The following is a 22023-nucleotide window of genomic DNA, read 5'->3' as shown; positions in this document are numbered from 1 at the left end:
CCCCCCCCCCCCCCCCCCCCCCCCCCCCCCCCCGCCAGGGGATCCAAAATCAGTAGCTTCCTCACAAGCTAGTCTTAGCCCATTTAGAATATGAACTGTTCTCTACTTTGACTTTCCTGCTTTGAATAGAATTAATCCATTTTTCTCTAGTGTCTGACATTCTCTTTTGTGTTTTATGTTCTTAGAAAACCATATGTACTTATTTGAAGGTAAAGATTATTCCAAGGAGCCTAGTAAAGAAGATAGAAAATCATTTGAGCAACTGGTGAACCTTCAGAAAAAGCGTTTGGAGAAAACTACGCAAGAGGGCCGGCTGCTCCGAATTAAAAGCAGTGTAAGGACAATTCATTTATGTAAAAGAATTAATTCTCCTAAATTCACATCCTAAGAGAACAAAAAATGATGCTGGGAGTGATTTATTGAAAAATAAGTATATAAATATTTGTTGAGATGTAAGTATAATTAACTGTACTCTAGCATAAAAACTGTGAAAGTTGGCATAAATAACGTTAACAGGAAGAGTGTATATTACCATTTAATGCAGGTGAAAGCAGCCCTGTCCATCTTAGCCATCCCAGAAGGGATCACCAAAATACTACATCCTACTCCCGCTAACTTGACCCCAGTGTCACTAAGAGGAGGTGGCAGTCATGAATGGTGGCACTTAGTATGTGCTCATGAAGTGCTAGCTACCATTAAGATAATTGTGATGTTGAAATATTCTGAGAAAGAATTATATATTAGAGGAGGATTTTCTGAAGTACCTCAATCCTATTGAAATTAATCAGATGAGGTACTGCTGTACCAACCATGCGAGTGCTTTGGTTGAGTTTAGAGCACAATATCTTAATCACCGGGCCAGTGAGATGTGTAATGTGAACAGTAAATTAAAGTGTCTTGCCACCACTTCCCACCACACAAGGGGGCAGGGCGATGCAGTTTTGTGAAATATTAGCCATGTTGCTTTCATACAGAATGTGTTTTAAGGATGAATGAAACTCATGAAAGGATAGACAGCCACCACCCTTCCTGGTTATTGATCTCATTATTCCTACAGGTTCTCCTCCCAGGCCTTGTGGAGGGGTCTACGAAAAGGAAGCGGATTCTGAGCCCAGAGGAACTCGAGGACAGAAGGAAGAAGAGACAAGCAGCAGCAGCCAAGAGAAAGAGACTAATGGAGGAGAAGAAGAGGAAAAAGGAAGAAGCAGAACACGAGAAAAAGTATGTGTGTATCATTTGAATTTATTATTATAAAGCTGATGAGGGTCATGCTTAAAGGAATCTCACTGAGTATACTGAGTCCACAGTTGAACACTTTAAAATTGCAGAAAGGTTCTATAAAACTGGTAGCTCCTTCTGGTAATAGAATATTTTTTTAAAGGTTCTATAAAACTGGTAGCTCCTTCTGGTAATAGAATATTTTTTTAAAGATTGAACTTATCCCTAACCGTGTACTTTTTTTTGTGAAAAATCCTGTGTGGAGAGACTCATTCAGTTGAAGCAAGAAAATGTTAAGATTTTATTGTCGCTGTCTGACAAAGAGTAGTTCACTTGAACAGTACCTTAATCTTGTTCTTAAAAACAGGGACATCCAGTGGCTGCTCATTATTGAAGTATAGTCAGGAGGCAACTAGGCTAATCAGTAAGACTTCTGGTTGATTTACAAATAGGCAGAAAACTGCAATCAGGGTGAGTGTCTAATTGCATTTCCACTGGGCACTTGCTGTTTGTGAATGGCAGGATGAAGTGTACTCCAAGGGAAATTGTGATAGACCAGGTTAATTTCCTTTTATCTCTGGCCGGTTTAAGGATGGCCTGGTGGGAGTCCAACAATTACCAGTCCTTCTGCCTGCCTTCTGAGGAGAGTGAACCAGAGGACAGGGAAGACGAGAGGTCTGCCCAGCTGGATTATGAAGATCCAGATTCAACTGCCATCAAGTACGTTAGCGGTGATGTCACCCACCCACAGGCTGGGGCAGAGGATGCTGTCATCGTGCACTGCATAGGTAGGAGAAGTGGTACTGGCCCAGGGTGGGTGCCGTGTTCTTTATGGTGCCAAGAACTGGGAAGGAGGAGGCAGAAGCCTGACCTAGATATGACTGATGGGCCGGTGCGGTCCTGTGGTCATAAAAAGGCAAATTTAGAATCCAGAGACATAGATAGATTTGACCCTTGGTGCTCTCATTTACCTGGTTGCATATAATTGGATAGTTCCCTATTCTCTGCACGAGTTTTTTGAGAAGGTGAAAGGAGGCAACATATATAAGACAAATCTTTTGAGAAAAAGCAAAACTACAAGCATGTTCCCCCTGCTTCTGTGATCTTTGCATTTTTTACTTCCTGCCTGGAACCCTCTTTCCTCAGATAGCCACAGTAACTGTTGTTCAAATGTCTGTATCTCAGAGAGGTCTCCCCGGAGTGCCTCATGTAAAACAGACCCCACCCCCACGCCTCTGTTACTCTCTACTCCTGTTCCTACCTTCGTTTACTTTGTTACACATATCACCACCCAGATGTATTATGCGTGTATTCATTTATATGATTGTCTCATTGAACTAGAGAATAAACTTCACAGGAGCAGGGATTTGTTGTTGTTGTCCACTGCTGTAACACTAGTGCCTAGAGCAGTAATACATGCTAACAAATATTTGGAGCGTGAGTGAGTGACTGTAAACAGAAGATAATAACCAGCTATGTTAGTCTCAGGTCAAATGAGTCATTTAACCTTTTTTCTTCTTTACCTGTAAAATGGGAATTATATGCTGTTGGATTACCAATGCTTGTGGTGCTTGTTATATTACATCTACTCTCCACCTTCCTGTTGTGATAGTCTTGTATATTCCATAAAACCTAAACATTTGAGAAGTCCAACCCATGATTTTCCTGGGAGGCTACATAGGTGTTTCTTCCCTTGGAAAAATCATTCTTCTACAAATCTAGTTGGCATACCTTTGTGTTTTTAAATTGTGGACTGGACTTCGCAAAATGAAAAATGAAAATTTTCTTCTTCTGTCAGATGACTCTGGTCGCTGGGGCCGAGGTGGTTTATTCACAGCTTTGGAAACACGATCCGGTGAACCAAGAAAAATTTATGAGCTGGCTGGGAAAATGAAAGGTAAGAAGCAAAGCAGAGAAAAGGGGTAGGGATGGAATACAAGAGGACACTTGGGAGAGCTGGTTGGGGTCTCATTAGCTTGTTTTGTCATTTGACTAGTTATGTGACTTTGAGGCAGTCCCTTACCCTCTCTGTCCCTGTTTTCTCATCTATAATTTGTGAATAATACTGATTCCACCTACCTCATGGGACTATAATGAGGATAGTGGATATGCAAGTCTTCTGATAAATGCCAGTCCCTCTGTGCATGTTAAAGTATTGGCATGAAGAGCATTTCAATGTTTACCTCCACTGTGGCCAACACACCCGATCTTCATAAGGGAATATTTCTTGAAAATGGCAGAGACCTGCCATTAAAGTGCTAACAAGAACTGGGGTTGGGTGTTGAAGAGGAGAAGGTTGTATTATGAGGATGCCCTAGGCTGAGATACAGCAATTGCTGGAGACAGAAGTAAGGGTGTTTGGGGCCAGAGGAACTTAGAAGTGCTGGAAGTATCCTCCCTTGGCATGGAAAAGGAGAAAGGGCACCTTCTTCTTCGTGCAGAAATCACAGAGTAGGAAGAGGAATAAAATTATTATTGCCATTTTCTGGGGACTCGAGAGGCCAAGGGACCTTGTTCAAGGGATGTGTCCTTCAGATTCCTCAGAGATTGGTTTTCCCTACTTCTTCCTAGTTCTCTAGGGTGGAAAGAGATGTAAGGACTTACAAGGAAAACTCTTTCTACTAAAATAGATCACTGACAAAGCAGAGAAAAGGAGTAGGGATGGAATACAAGAGAAGAGGACACTTAGGACAGGTATCACATGGGTTATGAAGCACTAGTTAAGGAGTTGGGAGAGCCGGTTGGGGTCTCATTAGCTAGTTTTGTCATTTGACTAGTTATGTGACTTCGAGGCAGTCCTTTACCCTCTAAACTATTAAAAAAATGATTTATTTTCTATTAAACCCTCTTTGGTTTAGTAGGTTAAAATAACTGAGATCTAGATATTGGTTGGGCAGTTGGAAAAGCAGAATTCAGGAGAGGTCAGAGCTAGAAATGAAGACTGAGGAATGCCTGTTTGAACTGTGAAGGAGGCAGGATGGGGAAATGAGAGGACAGAGAACAGAACATAGAAAACACTTCCACTTAGGAACAGCAGCAAGAAGGAGAGACAGAAGTAATTGTCAGCTAAGAGAACTTTGAGAATATAATATTTTGAAGTATAAAGGAGGAGAGGGTGTCAAGAAGTCAGGCACTGAAGTGAGGATGAGAACTGAGAAACGGCCATTGGATTTGCATGACTTTGGAGTACTTTGAGGAGAATGTGAAGACTAAACCTTGGTTTCACAGAGTTAAGACATAAGTGGTCAGTAAGGAAACAGGGTTGAGTGTGTGCACTCTTCTGAAGAAGAACTGAAATAGGGTAGAGGAGAGTAGATGAAAATGTGGGCTGGAAATACCAGGGAGGGCTTCATGGAGGCGGTAAAAGTACTCTTGGGCTTGGAAAGGTGGGTTGAATTCAAGTGAGTGGTGAGAAATGGAAGACGATCTCTGACTGTCTCTTGTGCTTTTTGATATTCCCACAATTGTCATTCCCAGTATAGGGTGTTGAATGACCCAGGCAGTTACACAGTGAATGTGTTTAGGAAATGGTGTGTAGGCCAGGCAGGCCAGAGTAAAGGGTTGAGACTGAGGAACAGAGGAGAGTTGGATTTTAAAGAGCGGGATTTGGATCACATTATAGAAGACTGCATGTGGCTTGTCCAGGGAGATGCCTTTCTAAGCAGGACCTTATCCAGTAGGTAATGGCTAGTCTTTGGGAGTTTGAAGAGAAGAATGGCCTAATTGAGCCAGTATTTTAGGATGACTTAAAAGATTGGGGTGTGTACGGTAGACTGAGAGAATAAAAGCTTCAAGCTGAAGTATGTAAAGTAATATAATCATTTTAGGACATTTTTCTAGAGCATTAGTTTGATTTGATTAGGATGAGTTAGGAAAATGTGAAAATAGATGCAGATAGAGTGCAATGTTCGGTTTAAAACAAACATTAAGACTGCTGAAGGAATTTCAAGTTCATAATGCCCTCCACTCACCATCCCCAGATGATTTGGGTTTGCATTCACTCTCTAATACCTGCAGGAGTACTTTGTAGGTAATACGTAAGGGACATTGAACTGGGAGATCATATAAACTCAGAAGTGAAGAGGATGACATCAGCAACATTGGCGGTATAAGATATTCCACCTTTTTATCCCCCTAGTTAATCAAATTAGATACCCATACACAAATGAAAGCCTGTTGGTGTGTCTTTTGGGACCTAACACCTACTCCAAAGGACCTGAGAGGAGGCTTGCCCACCACTGCCACCCATGAGATACAGACAAACCTCCATACAGGCTACGGAGCCAGCACGACTGCCTACACCTCTCTTGCCACCGTCAGGGAAAAATCGGATGTGTGCTCACCAGGCAGTTACTCATGGATGAGACAGAACTTGCAGAAATCCAGACTTCCTGTGGGGAGACTCCAGCACACCACTGGAGTAGGAAAAATAGAAGTTGGTTACAGTGGAGGTGGTAAGAGACACTCTCCTGCTGCTGCCTCTTGCCCAAGGAAACACTGAATGGACTGGTGTATTTGGAGGAGGTGACCTGTGGGGGGAAAGGAAAGTGGTGAGTAAGCTCCTAGCTGTCCCAGTTGGGTGGAAGACAGCTGGAGAAACCCATTTTTCTCTGCCAGTACCCAGAGTACTAAGGTGGGAGTTCTGTGGCTGGGAGGAGGCAGATCCAAATTTCAAATGGTGTCAAAGGGTTTGAGCTCAACGGGAAGTTCATCCTCAGTCTCTGGAAGTACCACACTCAGGCTCCCCCCAAACAGTGCTAAACCCACACTTCCACCGACTCTGCTGCCAGCTTTGAGCAGGCTCCCAAATGCGTCTGTGAGAACGAGCTCTGGTAGACAGGGAGCACACTTGGAAAGTCATTGGTCAAGGGGAAAAAACCATAAAACTTAGCTATAAATAGTTCTTCTAGAATGCTGTTTCCAAGAGGCAGCCTGGTGAATTGTAATATCCAGAGATGATACAGAAGCTTAAAAATTTGGCCCCAAGAGAGAGCAAGAAGAGTGGACAGGTATACCTCACAAACACGAGGAATAACTCAGTAATAATATACCACAGAACATAAAACCGTCTGCTAAAAGCAGTTAGCACAGAATTAAGGAGGTGTCTGCTACTTCAAATGCAAAAGCAGCAGTACATAACTACAAGGAATGTGAAAAATCAAGGAAATATGGCATCACAGAAAGAAAATGACACTTTTCTAGCAAACAAGCTCAAAGGCACAGAATATTGCAAACTAACTGATAAAGAATTCAGAATAGCAGTTATGAATAAGCTCCATGAGTTACAAGAAAAGTCAAAGGCAATTCATTGAAATCAGGAATAAAACATATGAAATATGAACAAAATGAGTTCTGTTCCGTAAAAGAGAACCAAACAAATTCTGGAGCTGAAGAATTTGTTGAATGAGGGAAAGACTACAGTAGAGAGCAGCTGTATCAGGGCAGACCAGATGGAAGAAAACACGACTCGGGGGATAGGAATTTTGGAATAACACAGAAGAGATGAAAGAATAGAGATTAAATAAGAGCGAAGAAAGTACGTGAGCTATGGGATTGGATAAAAAAGACAACTATCAGAGTAAGACAAGTATCAGAATAAGCAGGCTTCCAGAAAAGGAAGAGAGGGAGAAGGGGACAGTTTATTTAAAGAAATGATAGCTGAGAACTCAAACCTGGGGAAACTGGGACATATAAGTCCACAGAGCTAATAGATCACCCCATTATCTCAATGCAGAAAGACCTTCCCCAAGACAAATTATAATGAAACTAAAAAATCAATGATAAAGAATCTTAAAAGAAGCCAGAGAGGGGAAAGAACATAACCTAAAAAGGACCCTCACTAGGCTGACAGCAGATTTCTCAGCAGCACCTACAGGCTAGAGGAGAGTGGAATGACATATTCAGTGTCGGAAGATAAAGACTGCCAACTAAGGCAGTCTACCAACTGTATCTGGCCATGTTATCTTGCAGATAAGATATCCCAGACAAAAAGCTGAGGGAGTTCACTACCACTAGATCTGCCTTGCAAGATGGTGAAAAGAGTTCTTCTTTAAGCCAAAATGAAAAGATGCTGATCAGTAACACGAAAACTTGGAAGTACGCAACACACTAGTAAAGGTGAAAAAGAGAAGTAACTGCTTTCTATATTAGGATGGTTCTTTAACCATCCAGTATAAATGTTAAGGGAAAAGAATAGTAAAAAGAACCAGTAATGAATAAACAACATAAAAAGGGATAAAAGGAATAAAAGGGAGAGCCTTAATAGGTGATTGACCATAAGTTGCTTTCGGCTTAAGATGGACTGTTTTATCTATAAGATGTTTTATGGTAACAACATAGCAAAAACCTAGAGCAGATCCATAAGAGGCAAAGGGAAATGAAACATCCCACTACAGAAAAATAACCAGTGTATGGAGGTAGGCAGAAACAGAGGGAAAGAGAAACTAGAAATACAGAGCAACTAGAAAGCAGTGAGTAATGTGACATTTGTTAAGGACGTAGGTACAGTAATTACTCTAAATGTAAATGGATTGAATTCATCAAGCAAAAGGCCGAGAGACTGATGGAAAAGAACAAAAAACAGGACACAACTGTTTGCTGCCTACAAGAGACCTACTTGAGACTACTTGAGCCTTAAAAACATGTAGACGCCAAGTGAAGGGATGAAGAAAGATACTCTGTAGGTGGAAACTAAAGAAAGTGGGGGTAGCGATCCTTAGATCAAAGTAGACTTTAAACCAAAATGATTGCAAGAGACAAGCAAAGTCATTATGTAATGATAAAGGGATCAATGCATCAAGAAAATATAACAATAGTATATATGCACTCAACATCAAAGCACCTAAATATATTGAACAAATATTAACAGATACGAAGGGAGACATAAACACCAGTGCAATAATAGAGACTTCAATCTATCACTTTCAGCAATGCACAGATCATCCAGAGAGAAAAGCAACAAGGAGATAGACTTGGACCAAATAGTACATCAGACTGACCTTACAGACATCTGTAGAAAATTTCATCCAACAACAGCAGAATACACATCTCAAGTACACATGGAACATTTTCAAGAATGGATTATATGATAGAGCACAAAACATGTCATAGCAAATAATCCTGAAGTCATACCAAATATCTTTTCCAACCACAATGGTATGAAACTAGAAATTTTTTAATGAGAAAAGTTAGAAAAATCTCCAAATAATGTGGAAACTAAACAGCACACTTCTGAACAACCAGTGGAGTCAAAGAAGAAATCAAAAGGCAAACCAAAGACTATCTTTTTAGTTTTTTTTTTTCCTTTTTTATTTTTTAAATTTCTTTTCAGCGTAACAGAATTCATTGTTTATGCACCACACCCAGTGCTCCATGCAATATGTACCCTCCATAATACCCACCACCTGGCTCCCCCAACCTCCCACCCCCTGCCCCTTCAAAATCCTTAGGTTGTTTTTCAGAGTCCATAGTCTCTCATCGTTCATCTCCCCTTCCAATTTCCCTCAACTCCCTTCTCCTCTCCATCTCCCTATGTCCTCCCATGTTATTTGTTATGCTCCACAAATAAGTGAAACCATATGATAATTGACTCTCTCTGCTTGACTTATTTCACTCAGCATAATCTCTTCCAGCCCTGTCCATGTTGATACAAAAGTTGGGTATTCATCCTTTCTGATGGAGGCATAATACTCCATAGTGTATATGGACCACATAGTGGTCCTTATCCATTCGTCTGTTGAAGGGCATCTTGGTTCTTTCCACAGTTTGGCGACCGTGGCCTTTGCTGCTATAAACATTGGGGTACAGATGGCCCTTCGTTTCACTACATCTGTATCTTTGGGGTAAATACCCAGTAGTGCAATTGCAGGGTCATAGGGAAGCTCTATTTTTAATTTCTTAAGGAATCTCCACACTGTTCTCCAAAGTGGCTGTACCAACTTGCATTCCCACCAACAGTGTAAGAGGGTTCCCCTTTCTCCACATCCTCTCCAACACATGTTGTTTCCTGTCTTGCTAATTTTGGCCATTCTACCTGGTGTAAGGTAGTATCTCAATGTGGTTTTAATATGAATCTCCCTGATGACTAGTGATGATGAACATTTTTTCATGTGTCAGATGGCCATTTGTATGTCTTCATTGGAGAAGTGTCTGTTCATATCTGCTGCCCATTTTTTGATATGATTATCTGTTTTGTGTGTGTTGAGTTGGAGAAGTTCTTTATAGATCCTGGATATCAGCCTTTTGTCTGTATTGTCATTTGCAAATATCTTCTTCCATTCTGTGGGTTGCCTAAACCAAAGAATATCTTGAAACAAATGGAAACACAACATACCAAACATTGATGGATGCTGCAGAAGCACTTCCGACAGGGAAGTCGAGAGCAATAAATACATATGTTAAGAAATAATATTTCAAATAACACAACTTTATACCTTAAAAAACTAGAAAAAGAAGAGCAAAGTAAGCCCCAAAGTTAGCAGAAGGAAGGAAATAAAGATCAGATCTAAAATAAATGAAATTAGAGACTAGAAAATCAAAAGAGAAGATGTGACTCTAAGAGTTTTTTTTTTTTAATATAAAATTGACAAACCTTTAGAAAGGCTAAGAAAAAAGACTCAAAGTCTGAAATGAAAGAGGAGAAATTACAGTGGACCTGCAGAAAAACATTAAGATCATCAGTCACTACTATGAACAATTTTACACCAACAAATGAGATAATCTAGAAGAAATGGATAAATTTTATACTCATACAGCCTACTAAGACTGAACCAAGAAGGTACATAAAGTCTGAATAGACGGATTATGAATGAGGAGATGGACTCAGGTTTTAAAAACCTCCCAGGACCAGATGCCTTCATGGATAAGTTTTACCAGACATTTTAAAAGGAATTAATGCCAACCCTTCTCAAACTCTTACAGAAAAATTGAAGAGGAGGGAACATTTTCAAACTCCTTCTGTGAGGCCAGTATTACCCTGATACCAAAGCCAGGTAAGGACACTATAAGAAAAAAAAAACAACTATAGACCAAACTCCTGATGAATATTGATGCAAAAATTATCAAAAAAATATTAGCAAACCAAACTTAACTCATTAAAAGGATTACACACCATGACCAAGTAAGATTTCTCCTTAGGATGGAGGGATAGTTCTTCATATGCAAATCAAATGTGATAAACACCACATTAGTAGAAGGAAAGACAAAAATCATTAAACTTCTCAATAGATGCAATAAAAGCATTCTACAAAATACAACATCCTTTCATGATAAAAACCCTCAAAAGAGGGCGCCTGGGTGGCTCAGTGGGTTAAGCCTCTGCCTTTGGCTCAGGTCATGATCTCAGGGTCCTGGGATCAAGTCCCGGGTTGGGCTCTCTGCTCAGCGGGGAGCCTGCTTCCTCCTCTCTCTCTCTGCCTGCTTTTCTGCCTACTTGTGATCTCTCTCTGTCAAATAAATAAATAAATAATCTTTGAAGAGTAAAAAAAAAAAAAACCTCAAAAGAATAAGTATAGGATGAACATACATCAGCATAATAAAAGCCATATGTGTTACCCATGGTTAACATTATATTCAACAGAGAAAAATCAAAAGCTTTTCTTCTAAAACCAGGAACAAAACATGGGTGCCTGCCTATTCTCTTTCTTTTTTAACATAGTACAGGCAGCCCTAGCTAGAGCAATCAGGCAAGACAAAAGGCATCCAACTTAAAGAGGAAATAGTAAAATTGTCATTATTTGTAGATGTGATACTATATATTGAAAACCCCAAATTCGCAGTATATTGGATTTAATCAACTGGAAAAAGAACTATTGGATATAATCAATGTATTCAGTAAAGTTGCAGGATCTAAAATCAACACATAGAAATCAGTTCCTTCTCTATTCACTAGCAGTGAAAATACTAAAAAAGAAATGAGGAAAACTATCCATTCACCCTAACAAGAAACACAATAAGATATCTAAGAATTAATTTAACCAAGGAAGTAAAAGATTTAGATAATGAAAAAATACAAGACTTTGTTGAAAGAAATTGAAGAAGACAAATTGAAAAGATATTAACTCTTCTGATTAGTGATTGTGAAATATCATCAAAATGTTCATGCTACACAAAGCCATCTCTGGATTTAAAGCAATCCCTATCAAAATTCCAATAGCATTTTCTACAGCAATAGAATAAGTCCAAAAATTTGAATGAAACCAAAAAAGACCTTGAAGAGCCAAAGCAATCATCAGAAAGAACAAAGCAGAAGGCATCACATTTCCTGATTTCAAACTATAGTACAAAGTGATAATAATTAAAATGGTGTGGTATCAGCATAAAAATAGACAAATAGATCAATGAAACAGACTACAGACCCCAGAATTAAACCTGTACATACATTGCCAACTGGTATTTGATAAGGGAGCCAAGAACATCCAATGGGAAAAATGTAGTCTTTTCAACTGATGTTGGGAAAACTGGATAGCCACATGTAGGAAAATGAAATTGGGACCCCTATTTTATTCCACTTACAAAAATTATCACAAAATGGATCGAAGACTTAAACATAAGACCTGATACTGTAAAACTCCTAGAAGAAAACTGAGGGAAGACGTTCCTTGAGATTGTCCTTGGCAGTAATTTTTTGGGGAGGACATCAAAAGAATAAAAGGAAAAAAATCAATAAGTGGGACTACATCAAACTTAAAAGCTTCTGCACTTCAAAAGAAACGACAAAATGGAAAGGCAACCTACAGAAAGGAAAAGAATATTTGAAAACCATATATTGGATAAAGGGTTGCTATTCAACATTTATAAAGAACTTGGACATCTCAACAGAAAAAAAAAAAGTCTGATTAAAAAGTGAACAGAGGAACCGAATGGATATTTTTCCAAAGAAGATGTGCAGATGGCCAACTGGGACATGAAAAGATGCTAAACATCAGTAATCATCAGGGAAATGCAAATCAAAACTACAATGAAATAAGACCTCACACTTGTCAGAATGGCTATCATCAAGAAGACAAGAGCTAATAAGTATTGATGAGGACGTAGAGAAAAGGGAACCATCATGCACAATTGGTGGGAATGCAAACTGGTGCAGTCACTATGGAAAACAGCATAGAGGTTCCTCAAAAAGTTAAAATTAGAACTATCATATGATCCAGCAATCCCACTTTTGGGTATATATTCAAAGGAAGTGAAAACAGGTTATCAAAAGAGATATCTGCACTCCCATGTTGATTTCTACATTATTCACAATAGTCAAGAAATGAATGGATAAAGAAGATGTGTACACATATACACAAAACACACACACACACACACACACACACACACACGTCCCTTATATGTGGAATCTATAAAAAAAAAAAAAAAAACCCAGAATGAAATGGTGGTTATCAGGGCCTGGGGGTGGTAGAAATGGTTAATGTTTTTAAAACACTAATGTTAATGTTGAAGGGTACAAACTTGCACTTAGTAAATAAATGACTTCTAGAGGTCAGTATACATTGCAGGGACTACAGACAACAGATCTTTATTGTAAACCTTAAAATTGCTGAGAGACCAGGTCATAGTTGTTCCCACCATGAGGTGGTTATGGGATGTGATTGAGATGTTAGCTCATGCTTCAGTGGCACTTGTATTGCAATATAAATGTGTAAATCAATATGTTATATGCCTTAAACTTACACAATGTTACATGTCAGTTACATCTCAATAAAAAAAATAGTAACAAATGTTTTGTGATGATGTGGAGAAATTAGAACACTTGTGTACTGATGGTGGGAACACAAAGTGATGTAGCTGCTATGGAAAACAGTACGGTGTTTCCTGAAAAAATTTAAGAATAAAATTACCACGTGATCCAGCAATCCCTCTTATAAGGACTGGAGACAGGGACTCAGACTCAAAACAGGTATTTGCACACCTATGTTGCATTATTCACAGTGGTCTAAAGGTGGAAGCCTAAGTGTCTGATGGATGAATAGATAAACAGTGCAGTGTATATTCATACAGTGAATAATAATTCATGCCTTGGAAACCAGGAAATTCTGACACATGCTACAACATGGACAGATCCTGGGGACATGATGCCAAGTAAAATAAGCCAGTCACAAAAAAACAAGTGTTGTGTGATTTCACTTAGATGAAATAACTCCAGTACATTCACAGAGGTAGAAAGTAAGAATGGTGGTTGTAGAGGAGATGAGAAGATGTTTGATAAGTATGGAGTGTCAGTTTTGCAAGGTAAAGAGAGTTGTGGAGACTACATAGGAGTGTGAAGGTACTTGACGCTACCGGGCTGTGTGCTTAAAAATGGTAAGGACGGTAAGTTTTATGTTAGGTATATTTTACCCCAATAAAACATTAAAAAAATGAAAGTTTTTGAGGCAAAAAATAAAAAAAAAAAAAACCTCTCAAGGGTGGATCCTGTGAGTTCCTGGCTAAAACAGTGACTGAGGCTAAGAGAGTGAGAAAAAATGAGATTGCTACCTGATTGGCCGACGAGGAAATGAGTCAGGCATTCACAAGGGTCCCTCTTCAGGGGTCTCAGTCCAGAGTGAACCTTACCTTCTGTCTGTTGCTCTTTTATTTTACCTCAGACTTGAATTTGGGAGGTGTCCTTTTATTTCCTATTGATGATAAAGAGTCAAGAAACAGTGGGCAAGATTTGGTAAGTAAAAAAAAAAAAAATCTCTTAATAAGAACTAAATTTTGGCTCATGTCACCTCCTCTTAAACCTCTCCTGTTCTTGCTGGCCTCTCTGTCAACATATTGGTTGCAAGGGCTGCCATAATAGAACAGCACCAACACTGTGCTTTTCAGGGATCATCTCTCTAGTTTGTTAAAAAACACCCAGGTGGCTTAGAAGAGAGATTAATTTCTTCACAGTTCTGGAGGCTGCCTGTCCAAGATTAAGGTGCGGGCAGGGCTGATTGCCTCCGAGGCTTCTTTCCTGGCTTAAGGGTAGCCACCTTCATGTTTCCTCACATAGTCTTTCCTCTCTGTGTGCACATCCCTGGTGTCTCAGTCTGTGTCCACATTTTTTCCTTGTAAGCACAGCAGTCAGACTGGATCAGGCACCACCTAATGGTCTCATTTTAACTTAATTCCTTCTTTAAAATGTCCTGTCTCCACACACAGTCACATTTCTTCAGTACTAAGGGTTAGGGCTTCAACATAGGAATTCAACCTGTAACAAGCATGTTAGGCCTCACAGTCCACCACACTCCCTCCATCGCCCTTCTTTCCATCACGGAACACTGTTCTCGGACTTGCTTGTTCTCTGTACCGACCTTACGCAGGCTCCTCCCAAGAGTGTAGACTCTGTCATTTCATCCTCGATACCTCACACAGTACCGGCTCATAGGACGTGCTTAGGAAACACTTAATAAGAAAACAGGACTCAAAACCTCAAGTGTTTCATCATTCATTATGTGAAAAGATGTGTAAAAGATTGTGTTTAGTAGCCAGCCATAAGCAGAGAAGAGGAGCTGATCCATATTTCCTCCGCTTATATTAGAATTATCCTTTGGGGGCACCTGGGTGGCTTGGTTAGTTAAGTGTCCAACTCTTGATTTTGGCTCAGGTCATGATCTCAGAGTCCTGAGACTGAGCCCTGCAACGGGCTCTGTGCTGAGTGTGGAGCCTGCTTAAGATTCTCTCCCTCTGCCCTTCCCCCAACTCATGCTTTCTTGCTTTCAAAGAAAAATTCTCCTTTTGCATCTTAAGTATCTCTTACTTACCAGTCCTTTAGAATTCCTCTAAGATGTTTTATTAACCACACTTGACCTGACTTTATCAAGGGCCTGAATTCATAGTCAATTTAGAGCCAAATCTTACTGACTTAGAAAAGAAATTTAGAAACCAGGCTGAAAGGGACATATATTTTCTTGAGGTTGGTGGTCTTTGTGGCTGACAACAAAGTGGCTTCTGCCTGCTCAGCCATTTTTTCAGTCATTTCTAAAACACTAAAAAACATGAACAACACAGTGATAACAGCATAGACGCTCAGAATCCAGTGACTCAAGGAAACTATTTACAACTGGTTACCATATGATGGTAGGGTTGCCAGTCCCAGACACTCCCTTGACACTCTGTCCAGTCTTCCCCACTTAGGACAGGGTAGGAATTACGGGAACAGAGATGGAATGGGGGTTGGGAGCTGACTCGAGCATCCGCCAGAGGGCTGGATACAGGAACCTGTAAAGTCCTTTTTGCTCCTAAGACTGAAAAATTCTTTTACCATTGAGAGCACTTAGGAAAGACAGCATGTTTTGGACACTGGTTTTAACATATCTTAAAAACAAGAAGAAATGCTTATGTATAAAGTTACCACAAAATAAACCAATTAGAATGGAAGATTAAGTCATGGATTTGGTAGGACCTGGTTCAGGCAGAACATCCAAAAAAGATGGAGACGAAGTCCCCCTCTATGGGGGGTCACTAAGTGACCTCCATGGGTAGGTCACTTAGTTGACAGTGCAGCCTTTTTGTGTCATGTCAACCATGTGATGGCTTTTCCTCCTAGTTGGCCTTGATTGTGGCTCAGCACCGTGACCACGCAAATGTCCTGTCTGGCATTAAGATGGCAGCCCTAGAAGAGGGCCTGAAGAAGATCTATTTAGCAGCAAAGAGAAAGAAAGGTAAGCTTTTCAGAACATGAATTTCTGTTTCCAGGCATGTGATAGGGTTTTTAAAGGGAGGTGAGAAATGTTAAGACCTCACTCAGTATATATGGTAAAGGTAAGCCTCCATGTATGAGAGACCACACAAGTATCACCACATCATCTTGACTCGCCTCCTTTCCTTTCCAGATCACTTTTGTATTCACTGTCTCTGTGGACCATCTTCCTGCACTGGGGTATTTGTGTCCTCATTCTACAGATGAGGAAGCAGAAGACCAGAGATGTAGTAATCTGGTCAGATGCTGTTGGGGATACTGTTTACCCTACCACTTCCCTTCTTGGGTAGCCACATCTAGTCCACATTAGCTGACAGTTCTCTGCCCAAATGAGAGTGAAGTTTTATTTCTAAACCCGTTGTGTTTCAGAGTTTATTGAACTGATTGACTTGTTAAAGGATCTATTTATTTTGGGGCACCTTGGTGGGTCAGTCAGTTAAGTGTCTGACTCTTGATTTCAGCACAGGTCATGAGCTCAGGGTTGTGAGATCAAGCCCTGCCTTGGGCTCTGCACTGAGCATGGATGCGGCTTAATATTCTCCCTCTCCCCCTTTCATCCTCCCCGTCTCTAAAAAATAATAATAATATTTTTATCTCCAGCACTGATCATACTCTATTTTTATTGTACCTGCTTATTTCCAGAACCTGTAGGTCTTTGTGTTTAATAGACTTCTTACTTCTTCCTATTATAGTCCTGCCCTAGAATATTTTTGACATTCTAATTTTATACTTTGTGTGGGATACCCCATGATTATGTACATTTTGTTTGTTGGAAACCACAAAGTGACTAAAAGAGTGGCGTTTTCTCTTACGTATATTTTATACTGAATCAAATTTTTGATGACTGAAGACATCATAACCTGTTTTTTTCCTCTTTAACAGCAAGTGTTCATCTTCCACGCATTGGACATGCCACGAAAGGTTTTAACTGGTATGGTACTGAGCGACTTATTCGGAAACATTTGGCTGCGAAAGGCATCCCAACTTACATGTATCCTTTTGTGATCTTACTGGTGTGTTCTCTCTGCTCAAAGAAAATGTCTTGCATTTTCTGGTATCACTAATCAAGGCCAAGCCTTTTTCTGCCAAATTTTTTACTCTGCCTCTCACCAGTGAGACAAAAACTAAGAAGTACTTTGTAACTTGTACATATCCAAGGACGAATACACCCAAGCATTTCTTGGTGCCAGCAGCTAGATTAAAAGGTATATGAAGGGAGGAGTTCATTGAATAATTGTCATTTGATAACAGTGAATCTTTTCACATGAGGTCTCTAGAGATCCTTCAGGCCTAGAGACAAGGCTCTGTTCCTAGGAGTTTGACATCTTTCTTTTAGGATTCCACATTTAAGTGATAGCATGCAGTATTAATCTTTCCCTGTTTGGTGTAGCTATAAAAACTTAGCAGAAAAGTCATGTTTTTGTATGCCTGTACAATTTAAGCAGTATCAAAAGAGTTTTAATAATGAGATAATAGTAGCCATAATGAGTACTAACAGTATTGGAAAAATTTATGATATGGTGAAAGGGAATTAAGACATGCTACTTTCAGAGTGATTATTTCAATAATTACTAACCTAGAGAAGTAGCAGTTTTGGTAAAGTTGATTTTAAGGTGCTGAACTAGATCTTCCTTGACTGTCCTTATCAGATACTACTTTCCTAGAAGCAGGGCAGCTGTTCATCCACCATCCTCTTCTTCCCCAGGACAGCTGGCACCTTAGCAGTTGGCCAGTATCACAGTCCGCATTCAGCAAACAGTTAATATTTGCCCAGAGCTACTGAATTAGAGTGTTTCAAAAGAGTCCAGATCTGGTGGGCCTCTGAGATACTGTGTTTTCTGAATTCTCATTTTGTTCTCAGGATGTGTTACTCTGATTTGGTACCTGTAATACAGGGATGCACACCTTAATTGGGAAAGTCCTCTGGCTGTTTGCCAGGGCTTCCATTTGCATAGCTATTTGTGTAATAAAAAGTTTTCTATCTCTAATGGTTTCATTGCTTTCTTTCTCCTCAATCCAGTTTTCTTCCCCTCCATTAGACTGATTTCTTTACAGAGGATTAGGCTGTAGATTAAGAAGAAATGAAACAGGTGGCTCTGGGAGAAGGAAGCACCTTCAGCCCATTTATGCCTTCCTGCTCAGTGGAGAGCCTGCTTCTCCCTTTCCCTCTGCTGCTCCCCGGCCTGTGCTCGGTCAAATAAATAAATAAAATCTTAAAAAAAAAAAGCCTCAGTCTTGGTTGACTATCTGCAACCCTGGCTTCTGTTGTGTTTAGGACCTCCCCACCCTTAGTCCTGCAGAGACTTCTTCAGAAATCTCAGCCCTTTGCCCTTCATTTCAAGGAACCCTGGCTAGGGGGGCAGCCATTCAGGACCAGGACCTTCTAAGGAGGGTAGTATCTATGGCACCTGGGATGTGCTCTGACTCCCTCCCTGGCACTTTCATCCTTTGACAGTTTAGTATCTGTGTCAAAGACCTATTAGACCCTAAATTCATGATTCCTTCATTTTTTTTCTCCTAAAAATTCTTTCCTTTTTTAGAGAGAATCTCAGGGAACCTCCATGTCTGTGTGGAGCCCAGCACAGGGCTCGTTCTCAACCCTGAGATATGACCTGAGCCAAAATCAAGAGTTCAAAGGACTGAGCCACCCAGATGCCCCAAACTCCTTTCATTTTTGTTCCCTCTTAACTCCTACCCTTACTGCTAGGCCTTGACATCGAGGTTATAATCGTAATTTTAACCTCTTGACTGGCATCTTATTTCTCCTATAAACACAGAATTGGAACTCTCTAAAGGGAGGACAGTGAAACCTAATACATAGGTAAATGGTCATACCTTCAGAAGCAGCCTTGATAGCTGCTTGATAGCTGAGGTAGTAGCAGATGTGAATAAAACTTGATTTGCAGAAGCTGTATGCTCTCCTGAAAAGTTGTGCTCACTTCTGAGGGCTGTGTGCACAGGGCCAACTGTGGATGTTTCTGAACATCTGAGAGGAGCATCAGAGCAGGGAACTCACTCTCAGAGAATACAGCTGACCTTTCAGCAGCACAGTTGTTTTGGGAGTCGAGGTGCTTCATTTTCACCCTGCACTCAGTCCCCCATGCTCCAGCCATATGTACTTTCTCCTCTGGATAATGGTCCTAGGCCATGAACCTCTGCCTCTTGATAAGTTGGGAAAAACAACACAGAAGATGAGAAAACTCACATAGCGCATTCTCCCTTACATGGGGTCACTTGTCAGTGGCAGCCCCTTACTTCGCTTGTCTCCCTCAGCAATTCAGAGTCATCAGCACTGCCCTATGTCTCCCTAAGTCCTTCCTACCTTTTATAATCCCTTCCCACTTCCCAAAGGGCTGTCATTCTATAAGAAAAAGAAAAACTATTCTGTTCATCCTGAGGTTTTTGTTCTCTTTCTTCCACAGCTTATTGTGGGGTCTCTTCTGATTGGATGGGGAGGGCTCCAAATGGGCAACGACCAGGTGGAAGCTGGTGGGTGGTACAAGCAATGACAAGAATTCACCTGAAGCACAACAAAGAAGATAGAAGTTTATTGAATACACTGCAAGGGAGCTGTGGGCATAACAACAAAGGGGAGACTTTAAGGAGGCAGTGGGTGGGCCTGTTTTCTCAGTTTTTGGAGGGGGAGGTGGGGGCAGAGGGAGAGAGAAAATAACTTGGGGCTTGATCTCATGACCCTGAGATCATGGCCTGAGCTGAAATCAAGAGTCCGATGCTTAATGGACTAAGCAACCCAGGTACCCAGGAGGGGGTGGTTTTTAAAGACGGAAGGTGAAAAGTTATGGCAACATATGGAATTCTCCCTTTTTTGGTAACTGTGCCTAGTTGTAAGTAGCCCATTGGTCAGTGAGGGCCTATGGATATATTGAGGTGTGCTGCCTGATGGGCCTGTCTGTGTCCAGCCAGGGGATGGCTGAGGGCCCTTTGTATATTATATCACTCAAGCCTGTTTGTCTATAAGTAGCCTCTATGCTTATCATTGATGCCCTCTAGGCTTCGCCTTTGAGAAGGCTAAGACAGGGGTATGAGAACAATGCAAGATTTTATGCACTGATGAGCTTCTGTGGAAAAGTTTATACCTCTACATAAGTATGGAAACCCGAGATAATGAGGGTCTTAAGTCTATTGAACTTCTTCCATATGTGCAACCTGATATATTTTCTTGATTTTTAATAAACTGTCCTTTGTGTCTGCTGCTTGTGCTCTCTTTTATCTTTTGTAAAAAGCCTGTGACTTATTTTTCCAGTCAATCTAAAGTGTATACTAAGTTAATTAATTTTCTTCAAATGTAGCTTCAAAGCATTTTATAGCCCCAAACCATCTCTAGGCCAGTGGGGATTTTTGCTGTCTACTAACTACAGTATGAACTTTAGCACTGCTTACCTTCCCCCATAATCTAGATTTATTTCCCAAAGATATCCTGCAGTTTCTCACTTGGGCTTTTGCTTGTCATGCTGGCTTCTCTCCCTGGACTGCCTTACTCCTCTAAACTCCTTCCCCTATCTCCCAACTCTCCACTGTCCCCTATCAGGTCTGGTTTTCTCTAAGAATCCGGAAAAAGTCATTTCCTGTTATAAGGGCCTATTTAGCCAAAGCGGCTCCATCTCGGTTGAACAGCCATTTTGTTGTTTACACAGTAAAACTTAAACTGACCCTGCCCCCACCCTCCCAAGGGACTTACTTAAAAGCAAGTCTGGGAGACTAGTAAAATATGGTTGACCAGTCCCAGGTAACAGAGCCCAAATACAAGAGCAGGTCAGGCCAGGTGGAGACATCCAATCAGTGGAGCGTGTATACTGTCTCCCTAGCTACCAAGGAGTGTGGGCCCCGCCTTTTGGTTACCAATTCTGACCAAGGTGATAGGCTAGTTCAAATAGCTACTACGGGGTGAACTGTAATTCAATTGCCTACCCGTGTGTGACCTAGCATGACTGTGCAGCTGTCTCTGTGTGTTGCAATCTCATTGGCCACCTATGTGGGGCCAGGCTCAACCACATGGCCTTTGCTCTATAAAAGTTAGTCTGTGAGGCTGGGGGTGGTTGCCCTCTCTGTAAGAGGCGGCCCCGACCCGTCGGTTTGATTCTCGATGCTTGGCGGGAAATAAAGCTTTGCTTGACCTTCGATTTGTATCAGTCTTGCTCCTTTGATCACAGACCTAACACTGTAATTGTATAAAATTTAATCTGTGTTTAAACTGCTAATGATAATTATGTTTACAGCACTTTCTTTGTTGTAGTTCATATATATTGGTCTATTTAACCCTTGGTGAAATACTAAAGTCTTTAACAAAGATGATTTTTCATATCGCACAAAGTGATTCATAGGTACTCAGATATATATATTTGTTGAATTGAAATGGTATTGAGATAACTGGCTAGCAATTTGGGAAAAGTATCAGACTTCCCCCATATATTATAAACTCCAGATGGCATAACTATTTAAATATAAAACTTGAGAAGACAGAAACTTGTCATTTTTACAGTGACTGACTAGCAACTGCCCTTTGAAGCTTCTCAAAACTTCTTACTAAAATACCAATGGCATTAAGGTGAAGACTCAACAACCACACTGAAAATAGACAACCAACCAATCGAATGCCAGAATATGAGAGGAAATGACACTAGTTATAATGCAAAGTTGAACTGAGATTTCATTTTAGGAAGCAAAGAAGGCTTAAAAACCAAGGACCTTCAATCAGAAAATAAGCAGCCATTCCTTTATCCCCTGAGTTACTCTGAAGGTGCCCACCTCTGCTCCCAGCCTTTCTTTCTCTGTTAATAAAAGGTTGGCCCCCTCCCCCATCTCAGCTGTAAACTCTCCCCTCCACCTTTCTTTTTTCTTTTTAAGATTTTATTTATTTATTTGACAGACAGAGATTACAAGTAGGCAGAGAGGCAATCAGAGAGAGGAGGAAGCAGGCTCCTTGCTGAGCTGAGAGCCCGATGGGGAGCTCGATCCCAGGACCCTGGGATCATGACCTGAGCCAAAGGCAGAGGCTTTAACCCACCTAACCACCCAGGTGTCCCTCCCCTCCACCTTTCTTAAGAATGCTCTTCTACCAATTCCTTTGTTTATACATTCAATTTCTTCTTTTAAATTGAAAACTTCCATTGAGAAAA

General features: G+C 40.6%; 1 protein-coding gene across 5 annotated transcripts in view; it reads left to right on the top strand.

The window, feature by feature from the left end:
- The window catches only part of CHD1L (chromodomain helicase DNA binding protein 1 like), a 129754-nt gene extending 111880 nt beyond the window's left edge, over positions 1-17874 (top strand). For 3 of the 5 annotated variants that reach the window (XM_032848119.1, XM_032848118.1, XM_032848116.1), the window contains 8 exons: positions 186-334; positions 1058-1221; positions 1810-2006; positions 3017-3115; positions 13806-13876; positions 15734-15848; positions 16769-16877; positions 17536-17874. In XM_032848119.1, the coding sequence (XP_032704010.1) occupies positions 186-334; positions 1058-1221; positions 1810-2006; positions 3017-3115; positions 13806-13876; positions 15734-15848; positions 16769-16877; positions 17536-17608 (977 nt within the window). In that variant the 3' untranslated portion in view covers positions 17609-17874. Of the gene's footprint in view, positions 1-185; positions 335-1057; positions 1222-1809; positions 2007-3016; positions 3161-3898; positions 5949-13805; positions 13877-15733; positions 15849-16768; positions 16878-17535 lie in introns of those variants that run through there. The other 2 variants (XM_032848117.1, XM_032848120.1) reach the window with 2 other exon arrangements.
- Positions 17875-22023: the final 4149 nt, after the last annotated feature.

The sequence above is a fragment of the Lontra canadensis genome, unplaced genomic scaffold (genome assembly GCF_010015895.1).
Source record: "Lontra canadensis isolate GAN:19392208 unplaced genomic scaffold, GSC_riverotter_1.0 scaffold200, whole genome shotgun sequence".
Taxonomy (NCBI): domain Eukaryota; kingdom Metazoa; phylum Chordata; class Mammalia; order Carnivora; family Mustelidae; genus Lontra; species Lontra canadensis.
Note: the sequence above shows the minus strand (reverse complement) of the source record. Positions and strands in the feature narration are given on the sequence as shown.